Below are 12,156 nucleotides of genomic sequence, written 5' to 3' on the forward strand. Positions count from 1 at the left end.
TTTCTAACATATCATCATCGGTAATTTTTTCTCCACATAACTTCAATTGAGAGCTAATTTTGAATAAGACTGAATTATATTCACTTACAGTTTTAAAATATAGTAGCTGCAAGTGTATCCAATCTTATCGAGCTTTTGGAAGAATTACCATTTTTTAGTGTTCATATATCTCTTTTAAGTTGTTCCAAAGGACTAATGAATCTTTAATAATAAGGTACTCAATTTTCAATTATTCGTGTAAATGGTGTTGAAGGAAAATCATTACCTTTGCGAGCGATCCTGCAGTGATGTTTGATTTCTTTCTTCAATTGTACTTCCAATATTCATAGAATTAAGGTAAATCTCAATATCAAGTACCCATGGGAGATAATTTCTTCCAGAAATATCAATGACAACGAATTAAAGTTTTGTAAGGTTTGACATCATAAAGTCACTCTGAAAACAAATAAAAATTCAAAATTAGGTAAGTATTAAATAAAAATGTTATCCTCACATATACCTTAACATAAAAATATTTAAGGATACGTACTCAAGATAAGAGATATAGTTAACATATAAATATATTTTGATGAAAAACTGAAGTTATATAGATAACAAATGTTAAAGGAAACAACATTCTTATCTTAAAATAATACCAACGAAACTTACTATACCGTTAGAAACTTGATCGTACTGATAACGTGTTGTAAATAAAATAAAAGAGGAATACAAAAAGGATTGGAGTTATATAAATTCAATAATTTAGTTTTTTAGAAACTAGATATTACTAATTCTCTTATTATCTCATTTTGTTGAAAAGTATGTCCTTATATAAGTAAATACATTAATATTCCAAATATTAACCACATAATGAATTTTTACGTGAAGATACCAAAGGTTGTAACATATTATTTAGATAATTATCCACATAAATGTACATGTTACATCACTTAAAATATTCTTATAACTTTCTATGTATATTCCAAAATACCATTATAATATTAAATTTATTATTAATTTTAGAAAATGATTCCGCCTGTTCTTTTTCTTTGCGAAAACTCGAGCAAATTTGGTCACTCGAGACAGTTGTACCCGGTTTTCTCGCCGTCTGTCTCGTTTCTCCCTGCTCCCTCCGTCTCCCTCCATCCCTCCTTAAGCAAAACCCTATGCATGGCTTGAGAAACCTCTGAGATCCTCCTAATTTGGCAATGGCTAAGAAACCAGTTACTAGAAGAGAACTCTTGAATCGATGGAGAAATATTGAAGAAGAAGACGAAAATTTCGACGATGCTTGCTCCGATCCCTCGAAAGTCAATCGCCTTCGCGAGCAGAAGGAAGAATGGTTCGTATTAGTCCTTCAACGTTTTCTTTTTCTTCTATTTGTTCAAACATTTACTCCGTAGGTTCATTTCATTTATTATTCCCTTAGGTTGCGGAGAAAAAAAACAGAGGAAAATGCAAGGGATGCAAGTTTGAGTCTTTTGATTTTCTTGGTTTTGTTTCTTAGATTAATTGATTTCTACGGAGCCTAAATGGTTGTATTAGCCTAAATTGGTTTATTTTGTTACTATTTGCAACCAAGCAGGCAGTAGCCTTTGCTATTGAGAATTAGCTTTTGTGTTATCATGCAATGCAATGTATGCATTGAGTGGAGTTGTGAGATTGAGTTTCTACCGGATTGGTTTGAGGCTGACATGTAATTGATGACCTCTTTGGGCTGTCTTTGTTTTTATGGACTATAACTGCTGAGCGCTTTATCCATGACACGTTGTCCCAATGGACACTAAGAAAAATATAATAGCGTGTTTTTGTTTTTTGCATCCCTGATAAACGTACTGCTTTGTGTCGATCTGTTTACTGATTCTAGCTTTTGACACTCAAATGTCATTTGAGCAGTGGTTGTAGTGTTCATTCTCCAAAGAAGAAAGGAAGAAGAAGACATTGATTTGAGTGTTTGACATGGTGTCCAAATTTCTTTTTGAGGCAAGAAACATGAAACAGCATGTGAATCATAGAAAATGTACGTCTGCACACTCTATAGGCGAATTTGATTTGTTGGAGTACCTGGAATGGAGTGTCATGGTGCCAATAACTTGAGCTGCTACTGTTGATTAGCACTGTCAACTTGTCATTGCAGCCTAGGGCATACCAAATCTCCCACCATAAATGCTTGTTTCTATAGTTTGCCTTTCTTCATTTATTTTGGGTCCAAAACATATTTTCCTTAGAATCTTCACAAGGCTCTAGTTCATTAACAGTTCTTTGAAAATGGAAATCCCAAGAAGACATATGACTTGTCAATATCAAAAAGGAGGAAATAGTTATGCCCCAAAGAAAAATGATAAAGGCAAGAAAAGGTGATGAAGAATGCATTATTATGTAGTTCCAACATATCTCTCAAGGGCCCTGCCTTTAATTTCTACCTTGTCCTTAAACTTTGATATTTTGAGTTAAGTTTTTAAATTTCGAAATCAAAATCCCCTCTCTCTGTCTCTCTCTCTCTCTCTCTCTCAATATAAAAAAGGGCAGCCCGGTGCACAAAGCTCCCGCGTATGCGTGGTCCAGGGAAGAGGCGGACCACAATGGGTCTATAGCATGCAGCCTTACCTTACATTTTTGTAAGAGACTGTTTTCACGCCTCAAGTGGGTTTTGTTTGGTGATGTGAGGGTATAAGAGGTGGCAAGGGTTTCCTTCAGGGAAGATGGGCATTGAAAGCTAGGTAGTTTTGGCTTAGTACTATAATAATTGCTTGGGCATAGGACGAATAATGGATAGGAAGGGGGCTTCATTTACTCTACCCTAATATTCGTGTCTTTCTTGCTGAACACCATGGCTGTGAGATGCTATGAATTAAGGGGCTTGCTCAATCCTGATTGAGGAGAAGACCTTCTATCAAGAATTGGATAAAATGAGGATGTTTTCATTCTTAAACAAAATTTGGTGCGTAATAGGTGGGTTGAGGTTATTGTCAATTGTTGCAAAATGGTTCTTTGATGGGTTTTCGTCATTTCTTGGAGTTGGGAGCTTGGGTAGTGGTTTTCGAGAAGTTCGAGATATTGGATGGCCATTTGTGCAAGAAAGGTAGGGAAAGTTTTGAAATTAGGGCATGGATGTAAGGGGAAGAGATTATCTATTTTTTGTTATTAGAGGGTCTAAAGTTGATGGATGGCATTGTTTTGGGGGAAGAATTCAATGTGTTGGTTAGGTCTCTTCTTCCTGGCACAGGTGATGAATATGTGATGAAGAAAATTGATAGTCGATTGTGGAGCCAATTTGTGTTAGTGGGAAAAGGACGTTGTAGGGGAAGGAAATTATCATCAAAATAGTGAGTGCATAATATAATGAAAGTAGAAAGTGAGCGATATTGTGTTCACTAGGGGTGGGGGACTGCAAGTGGAGGACCATGGGTTCTCATTGAGAGGAGCAAATAAGGTTCTTTGGATTTTAAATATTCCATAGTTGTGATGGGTGGGTTTCGTTTGGTGATGTGAGGTTATAAGAGGTGGCAAGGGTTTCCTTCAGGGGAAGATGGGCATTGAAGGCTAGGTAGTGCCAGCTTGGTACTCTAATAATTGCTTGGACATGGGGCGAATAATGGATAGGAAGGGGGCTTCATTGACTCTTTATGGGAGGTTAGGCTAGCCTATTGATCAAGCTAGTATCAATTTGAAGTTCCTAAGCTGGGCCAAAATAATGCAAAGAAGAGAGGCCCAATTATTTCTTGGAGCCACTTAATTGGGCAGGCTCAAATTGCTAAATGATAAGAGGATTTTACATAGAAGGAGAGTCTAAGGTCTGCAATCTCACTTAGCTCATTTGAAACTAGCCCAAATTCCTTCTCAAGGAGTTCAAGAGGTGTTTGTAATTGATCAAGCCTAGAGTTCTCCTATTAAATGTTGAAGGCAGCTGAAGGACTCACAATAGGTGTTTGTCGTCAAAGCAGAACCTAGGTGCAAATAGGACATTGCAATGCTCGTCTTTGAAGCAAACTCATGATGGCCAAGAGGGTATTTCCTCTTCTTCTTTAGAAAGAAGTAACAATGCATGAAGGTAATAAAGGGGAAGATGTTACAGAAGAAAGGTCCATCTCAAGCAATTCTAGAAGTTTTGTGGAAGATGAAATTTAGTTAGAGGAGAGGACCTTTGGCGGGACCTTGGCAGTGAGTGAGAGGGTGGGTCTATAAAGAACCAAAATTCTTGTGAGGTTGAGATTTTAAAGGGATAATGTTGTTTGGAGGAAAAATCTAATGGTGCAGAAGCAAACTTTGATAAATTAGGAGTCAAAAGGTTGATGCTCATCTTGCAGTGTTTTTAGACACCAAATTTCCAAGACCCAGCCCTCCCTCCATTTAGACCTGCAGACCTCTTTCCACCTTACTAAATGATCCTGTAAACCCCCAACTTCAGATCATAAGAAATCTCTCATTATTTTCTCAATCTTATTTGCAATCCTGACTGGAATTTGAAAAATAGAGAAACAATATAACGGGATACTTGATAAACAGGCCTTAATAAGGGTGACTCTCCCCCCATGGGAAAAAAGCACCCCTTTCCAACCATCCAGCCTCTTTGTCTCTCTTTCCGCTATTGGGTTCTAAAACTTCGCGAATTTAGGATTGCCCCTCAAAGGGACCCCTGAAAGTTCTCTTTTTCATATCCTTCTTGTTGTAGCCTCTATCCTTCTTGCTGTAGCCTCTATTTTCAATAAAATAGAAGACTTGTTAGGAGAAACTTTCAATTTTGGGTTTTGAATCCCAACTTTCAATTTCCAGGAAATTTCATTCAATTTTATTCCATAGTTAAAATTTCAAAATATTTTGTTGAAAGTTCAAGCTTTCAATAAATTTGGGATGATGGTGGAAATTTTGATGGAAATTGATTGTCATTTCAAATTTGAGGGAGGTGGTATGCAGAATTTCAAAAATTTTGTGGAAATTTAAGATGATTACTGGTAGTTTGTTGAATGGTGATGCAGGTGGGTTCTAAAATGAGAAAATATTTTGAAGAGGAATGAGTTAATTCTGATGGGAGGGTGATCAAATGAAGGGGCATTTGTGTATTATGGAAACATTAAATGTTCAGAAGACTGAATCAGATGAGAAGGTAATGAGGGTGATTGTCTTAAGGGAAAAAAAAAAGAAAAAAAAAAAGAATGGGGTGATGTGTCTAATAATGAGTGATGTCGACACTGAGTTTGCCTGTGATGCTGGTTTATTATTGGATGAGGTTTGGGAGCATTATGATTTCTATGATTTAGACGGTGTTATCTCATGTGATAGGGATTCTGCTTGATGATGTGAAAGGTGTCATTGGTAAATGCCAGAAAGTTATGAATCAGAGTAGGGATGGTATTTTGCCTACCCCTGTTTCATCTCCATTTGGGATCAATAGGAAGGATATTAAAACTCAAAAATGGTGGATCAGATGGATTTGTGGTTGTCATTTTTTCTTGGTCAATCTGTTCAATTAATTATGAGGGAAAAGGGTTGAAGTGGGATTTTCTTGTCTAGCAAGTTTAGGTTATCTTTTTTGTTTCTTTTCCTTTTTTATTTTTTATTTGTTATTTTGGCCTTTCTTTTGAGAACTTCTTGTCCTTTTTTCTGTGTAAGTCTTTTTTACTGTTTGTCTTTATACTTATCCTTTTTATAAAAGAATTTGCATGTTCTTCTGTTTTCTTTTATGAGTATTTGTCATTCATGCTACTGATAATACAATAGCAATTGTTCTCTACATTACTGCTTCTTTTGAGAATGCAACTAAACAAAGTGTATTCTTTTTTGCCTTGATGCACTTTGTCCAACTTGGAGGAAAAAATTCACTCATGACTTGAATTTCATGGCCATCATTTTTTTTTTTAATCTTTTGCTCTCGCCTAGTTATTGTTGACCATGTTTTAACACTTCAAATCAATTTTACAGTTTATGTTGGCTATGGATTTCCATGCAACAGGAAAATTTAAATTGCCAGTCATTCAAACTAATTCCTTTCTTGGGTACAGGAAACTTCTATATATTCACTTGAGAGAATGGAAGCATTACAATTTTAAACTTAATGAGACCTGTTTTCCTGGTAATTTTATTAATATATATTTGACTACAAAGAAGAATTTATTGAAGAAGAAAAGAGATGAAACACTAAATTTGAGGATTAGACATCCTCCTGAGAAAAATAACGAACAATCATTTCAACTGATCTGATGGAGCATCATAATGAGGCCAAAGATATACCTTTGAGAAGCTCAGAAGCAGAGCACCACAATGAGGCCAAGAAAATGTTCTTGCTCCGTAACTGATGTATAACAAAAATCTGCCCCTTGAAACACCTAGCGTTGTACTCATCTTAATATCTAATCGTGCTGCTGGGAGACAGCTACAGAATCTTATTCTATTCATTCCCAAATCCTGAATTGTGATGAAGAAATCTCTCCAGATCGAAAAGATTGATGTGCCCACTGTTCTCCAGAAAACTGTAGAGTACTCCAAATGCTCCCGAAAATGGGATGATGCAGAATATGATGTGCATTCGTTTTGTTACTGCAATAGCACACAACGGAGAGAATGTCTTAGTAGATGTCTGTCTCTGCTTTGATTATTTGGTGATAGTCCTAATTCCTGATCACATCATACTGTGTAGAACCCATTATCTTTGGAGGAGCCTTAGCTTTCAAAATATATATTGTATTTTTAGCTGTTTTTGAATATATGTCATAGAACATTGGTGATTGGTCTATGTTTGGTTTTTGTCTTCATCATTTAGTGAAATAGATTTTTCATGTTCTGAATTCAGGTTTGCAGATGCTTTTAACTTCTTAATTTGTTCACCAACTGAAAATCATATCTGGTGTGGCTTTTGGGATTTGATGGGACCTCTTGTGGAGACATTTTACAATTACTTCAAAAATGAGCATCATGATTCTCCTCTCAAGCTTCTTTGGGTGAGGATCTCTAAAGAAATGCGTCGATGCACACAATGTATTTGTCAGCACCATCAAGCACAAGAGATGTATTGTGTGGAGTATGAATCAAGTTCCATTGGTCCCCTTCTTGATGTGCTGCGGCATCTTGATGAAGAAAGGGTCACTCAACACTTGAAAGAGATAAATGCAAGAATAATTCAGGGAGAATATGTTCCTGCACGCGATGATGCTGAAGTTGTTAGCGTGATGTTTGAGGTATGGATCCCTTTTTCTTATTTGGTCACTTTTGTTCACTCGCTTTTATCTTTCAAAAAGATTCACAATCACTTATGAAAAACGAAGTGATCATCATAAGAAATGCTAGTGTTAGCTTCCAATGCTTGTAATTATGCTTTTATGTGTTTAAGCATCAACTAACTTGTCCTAGTGTGTGACTTTGATTCTGGAAGTTGTGTTACAGACTTACAGTTAGAAGTTAAACGTAAAAGGCAAATATCTCTATATTTTCATTATGGAATCCTATTGGTTTTTTTTTTTTATTTTTTCCCCTCGGTTTTTTGTGGTGACAGCACACAGCTCAAAAAATACTTTTTAGCTGGCTCAGATTTGTCAACTCAGAGACTTAAGCAATTACTGATTCTGACGCACTTTATTTATACTATGGACATATTATTCTGAAGTTGGATATCTATTTGTGCGCATTGCTCATTTTGTCTGCAAACCAACCATCTGCCGTGGGCAGTTTTGTTGTTTGATGAAGTTACGCAAGCCTAAGCAGTAATTGGATGTAGTAATCTAGCCAAAAGATTGATCTGCATGCTTTATAATTGGCACTTGCACACTTGGGGTTCTGAAAGTGTTACATGCAGTTTTCTACCTACTGATGCTATGCATGCCAAAAGTCCCAAGGCCTTTTGATTCAGGATACATGATTTGAGCTTCATCTTCTACCTTTTTTTTTCCCTCCCAAAATATGCAAAAATATGTTTTGAAGCTGAGAGCTTATGCCTCCCTTTGAAATCATTGGGAAGGAAAATCGAGAAAATACTTTACAAAAATACGCTCCTAGGTTTTTGGAAATTTGTACGATTTTGCTAAGTAAGGAAAAAATATATTTTTTGTAACTTGGGAGGTTTTTGGACTCATTTGGGATGAAAACAATTTCTCGGGACCTCAAAAATATTTTTATGGTTTTTGATGATTTTTATGATTTTTCTAAGTGCAAAAACATTTTTGTGAATTTTTGTGATTTTTTAATATTTTCCCAAATTTTGAAATAACAGAAAGATAATTAAAGAAAAATGATGAAAATCAAGTCCTAAAAATATTTTTAGAATATTTTCCCGAGTTTTCTGAATTTTTAGCATTTTTTGATTTTTTTGGTGATTTTTTACATAAAAATTATTTTAAGATGAGAAAGCAATGAAAATTGGCTTGAAAACATTTTTAGAATTTTTTCAATTTTTCTTGATTTTTTGGATTTATTGTGAATTGTTAATAATAAAAATAACAAATTAAACCGGTTCCATTCTGGTTCAAGGGACCCGAATCGGTTTGGAGAAGAACCAGTTCAAAGGGGAGGTAACCTGTTTAAGGTCTGGTCAAGATCAATGGGTTCAGAGTGGTGCGTGTAAGTGTGTGTAAAAGTGTGTGCAACAGTTAGTGTAAACAGTGTGTATTTTTTAGTGTGTGCATGAGTGTAAACAGTGTGTTTTTTAGTGTGTGCATGAGGGTGTGAACAGTGTGTGTTTTTTAGTGTGTGCAGGTGTGTGAACAGTGTAAACAGTGTGTCTTTTTTTTTAGTGTGTGCATGAGTGTAAACAGTGTGTGCGTGAGTGTAAACAGTGTGTGGGAACTCATGGTTACCTCCGCGGTCTCTTATAAAATTCAGATATCAAACCCGTTCACTTTAATTCAACAATTTTGAAAACAACACCAGCTTTTGAATTTGAAGAATGGATCACTGAGACTCTCCAGCAATACCTTTTGAAGATAATAAATGCAACACGGACTGCCAACAAAAACAAGAACTGCTATTGTATTTAAGATTGCCGAGCGGATCATCAATTGTATGCACTGTGCCACGCGGAAGCAACAACATCTTGAATAGTGAGCAAACAACAAATCTCAATAGTGCTGTAAATGCACGCAACGACACAAACCGGAAATCGAAAAAATGAAGCTTTGATCAGAAAAAGAAAAACACTGAAATTCCGGCGAACACCCATCTGAACAGACAGCAATGAATAGATTTGGATGATGCGAACAAAAAGAACCAAAGAACAAATGAATTGAAAATCAAACCTTCCCTGAACTGGCAGGACAGCTTAACAACAACCCATTCTGGAAAACAACCAACAAGATTGATAAGAATGGATGGAGCATCACCGATCTCGAACGCATGAACAGATTTGTAGAAATTAAACCACGAACAGATTTGTAGAGACACCAGACCACTGAACTAAACACGAATCTCTGACCAAGGATTTAAGAAATTCCAACAAGTGAGAGATTCGAAAATTTGATGTCAAAGTCGATTGTGAAAATCTAAACATGCAAACAAATTTCCAACCAAATCGAAAAATCAATGGCCATTGGGAAAGCAAGTTCACATTCACTTGCCGTGGTGAATGAAGATCTCATCCAAGCATCACTCAAAATCAATTCAATCAAGATCTCATGGGTGAGGTTCAGCCATGGCCGAGCCCCTCCCCCCTCTTTTATTTCTATCCTCCTTCCCATAATAGCCGTAAATCTACTCAAACAAAAACATATGCAGGATCCTGAAACAGACAGATAATACAGCACGCCCCAATCCTTTCTCTTATCTTGAGCAATTTATCAAACAGTTAGGATGCATTGAGAAATATATAAACAATCACTGAATCACGCAACATGTGATCGTCTTCAACTCAAGATCTATTCCATATTTTTCAACCAAAGAAGAGAAAGGAGGTGAAAGCTAGAAAGCGCTCACTTGGCATGTCGAGCATGCATGCAGCTGTGAGGGGATTCGTGAAGGAGGTTGGAGGTGGATGCTGGTTCGCCAGTTGGATCTGCGAGATCCTGCTTTGAACAGCCCTTGAAGACCAAGGTGGAGTAATCGGGAGCAGAGAGAGACGCGAGAGAGACGAGTGATGATGCCAAAGTTCGTGGTCGGGAGAGTGCCTGCGAAAGAGACGAGAGATGATGCTGGAGAATGAAGAGAGAGACTCGAGGGTGGTAATGGAGAGAAGAGGGACTGAAAGAGATGTTGTGCGTTGGTGGTGACACCGGTGTGAGGGTACGGCAACGATAGTGCGTCAGTGATGGTTTGATAGCGACGGGGTGTAGTGGTGATCGTGAGAGTGAGAACGAGAGAAAATGGAGAGAGAGAGGTGGTTAGGGGGAGATCGGAGATGCCGAGAGAGAGTCTGTGAGGGTGAGATACCGAGGGTGATGACTGTAGCAGTGTACTCTGCGGTCTGTGGGAGAACCGTGGGGGAGAGAAAGGAAAGCAGGAAAAATGGAGATGGGGTTGTGGGAGTATGATGAGAGAGAGACGGTGGATATGGTGGAGATGATGGCTCTGTGGTACTTGCAGAGGAGTCGCAGCTACTGTGTGTGGTGGTGGAGGCCGGAGATGGGGTCAGGATCTGGTGGTGCTTGCAAAGCTTGGCTAAGAGGGAGGAAAATGATGGCGGTTGGAAGAGACCGTGGGGATGCCGAAGTTGGTGGCTACGGTGAGACTGAGAGGGTGGAGGGCAGGAACGATGGAGATGAGAGAGATGAGGTGCGAAGAGATGGGGGATGATGGATGAACAGTAGAAAAGTCAAGACCCCATGCGTGAACAGTGGAATGAATGGAGACCCCCCCTTGCGCGTGAGCTGACACTTCCTATTTATAGGGAGTCTGGGTGGTGCAGATTGGCGCAAGAATGCCCGCGGGAAGCAGAAATATTCCAACAGAAAGATATTCCTTTCCTACGCTTTCTGTTAATGGGGTTTGGGAGGGAATCAGCTACTGCGCACACTTTTCCTTTCCCTTTTTATTTTTATTTTGAATTTCTTGCATATTTATTTTTTGTTTGTCCAATTTTGTCTCCTAAAAGGAAAGTCCTGGTTTGTAAACATAAAACTTGATTCTCGGGAATAGAAGGACCCGTTAAAGAATTCAATTTTAAAATTAAACGACTCCATACAAAAATTTGAAAGACTCAATTTAAAAATTAAGGGGCTTAAATTGAAAGACTCAAGTTAAAAATTAAAAGACTCGATTTAAAAACAACCAGGATTTATTTTGAAAATATCGGGACTCAACTTAAAAATACTGGGACTCATTTTTTTTGGAAAATAAATTGGACGCACTTTTGAAAATAACTGGGATTCAACTTAAAAACACTGTGACTCAAATAAAAGAATTTTAATTTTGTAAGGACTCAATTGGATTTTTTTTTTTAAAAAGGATCCTCTAATTTTCGGGATTTGAAGTCAACTTTTATTGCGCCGGGTCTCTTCAGGAAGGCTTGGTAAAAATTAGGGTGTCTACACGTGTATCTTGTGCTTATTTAGAAACCTCTATGGTCAAAATCTTCTGTCAATAATTCAAACTGAGATTCTGCTCATCTAGTCACCACTAGTTTCATGAATCATGACAATATCATTTGTAAACTAGGTTAGTTAGAAGTACAATATTGTACCCAAATTATGATTTTACAAAGAGTTGTAAGGAAGAAGAGACCCCCTAGCTGCTGTTGTTAACAGACCAGCTAGGATACTGCCATTGCTCAGCTACCAGCTGCGGCCCTCGCTGCTCCTTTAGAGTTACCATTGTCGCTTGGTGAAGTCGCCAGAGGCCTCTGGGTTGTTGGAAAATTGCCGACTGAAATGTCTTGTTCTCTCTCTTTTTCTCCTCCTCTCTCTTTTCCTCTCGTGATATGATTCTCTTTCTCACTCGTGTGTACGAAGTTATGGTGTCTTATGTTATAGGCTATGGTGAATCATTCGATCTAGATTGAAGGATTTTCCTTCAATTTGTGTTTAGACAAGATCGGGGAGATTTTTTCTTTGCTTGTGTTTGAAAAGAATGTTGCTCGAAACAAATGGGTTAGGTTGTCTAAGGAGGCAACTTTTTGGGTCATTGATGGGTTGTTGGTTTTTAGTCGGATGGAAAGGGGTTATCGGAGCATTCGTAAGGGTATCACACAATATTGGATGTCAATTAGGTGGACAAAGGTGGGAAAGTTTTTGGAGTTAGGGTTGGGGTTGAAAGGAAGGAAAT

The 12,156-nt window shown here is 37.6% G+C and overlaps 1 protein-coding gene across 3 annotated transcripts in view; it reads left to right on the forward strand.

The window, feature by feature from the left end:
- Window positions 1-1,050: 1,050 nt before the first annotated feature.
- LOC131158231 (uncharacterized) overlaps window positions 1,051-12,156 on the forward strand; it is an 86,660-nt gene continuing 75,554 nt past the window's right edge. For 2 of the 3 annotated variants that reach the window (XM_058112956.1, XM_058112955.1), the window contains exons 1-2: window positions 1,087-1,321; window positions 6,767-7,151. In XM_058112956.1, the coding sequence (XP_057968939.1) occupies window positions 1,188-1,321; window positions 6,767-7,151 (519 nt within the window). In that variant the 5' untranslated portion in view covers window positions 1,087-1,187. Of the gene's footprint in view, window positions 1,322-6,766; window positions 7,152-12,156 lie in introns of all 3 variants that reach the window. The other variant, XM_058112954.1, reaches the window with a different exon arrangement.

The sequence above is a fragment of the Malania oleifera genome, chromosome 6, assembly GCF_029873635.1.
Source record: "Malania oleifera isolate guangnan ecotype guangnan chromosome 6, ASM2987363v1, whole genome shotgun sequence".
NCBI lineage: Eukaryota > Viridiplantae > Streptophyta > Magnoliopsida > Santalales > Ximeniaceae > Malania > Malania oleifera.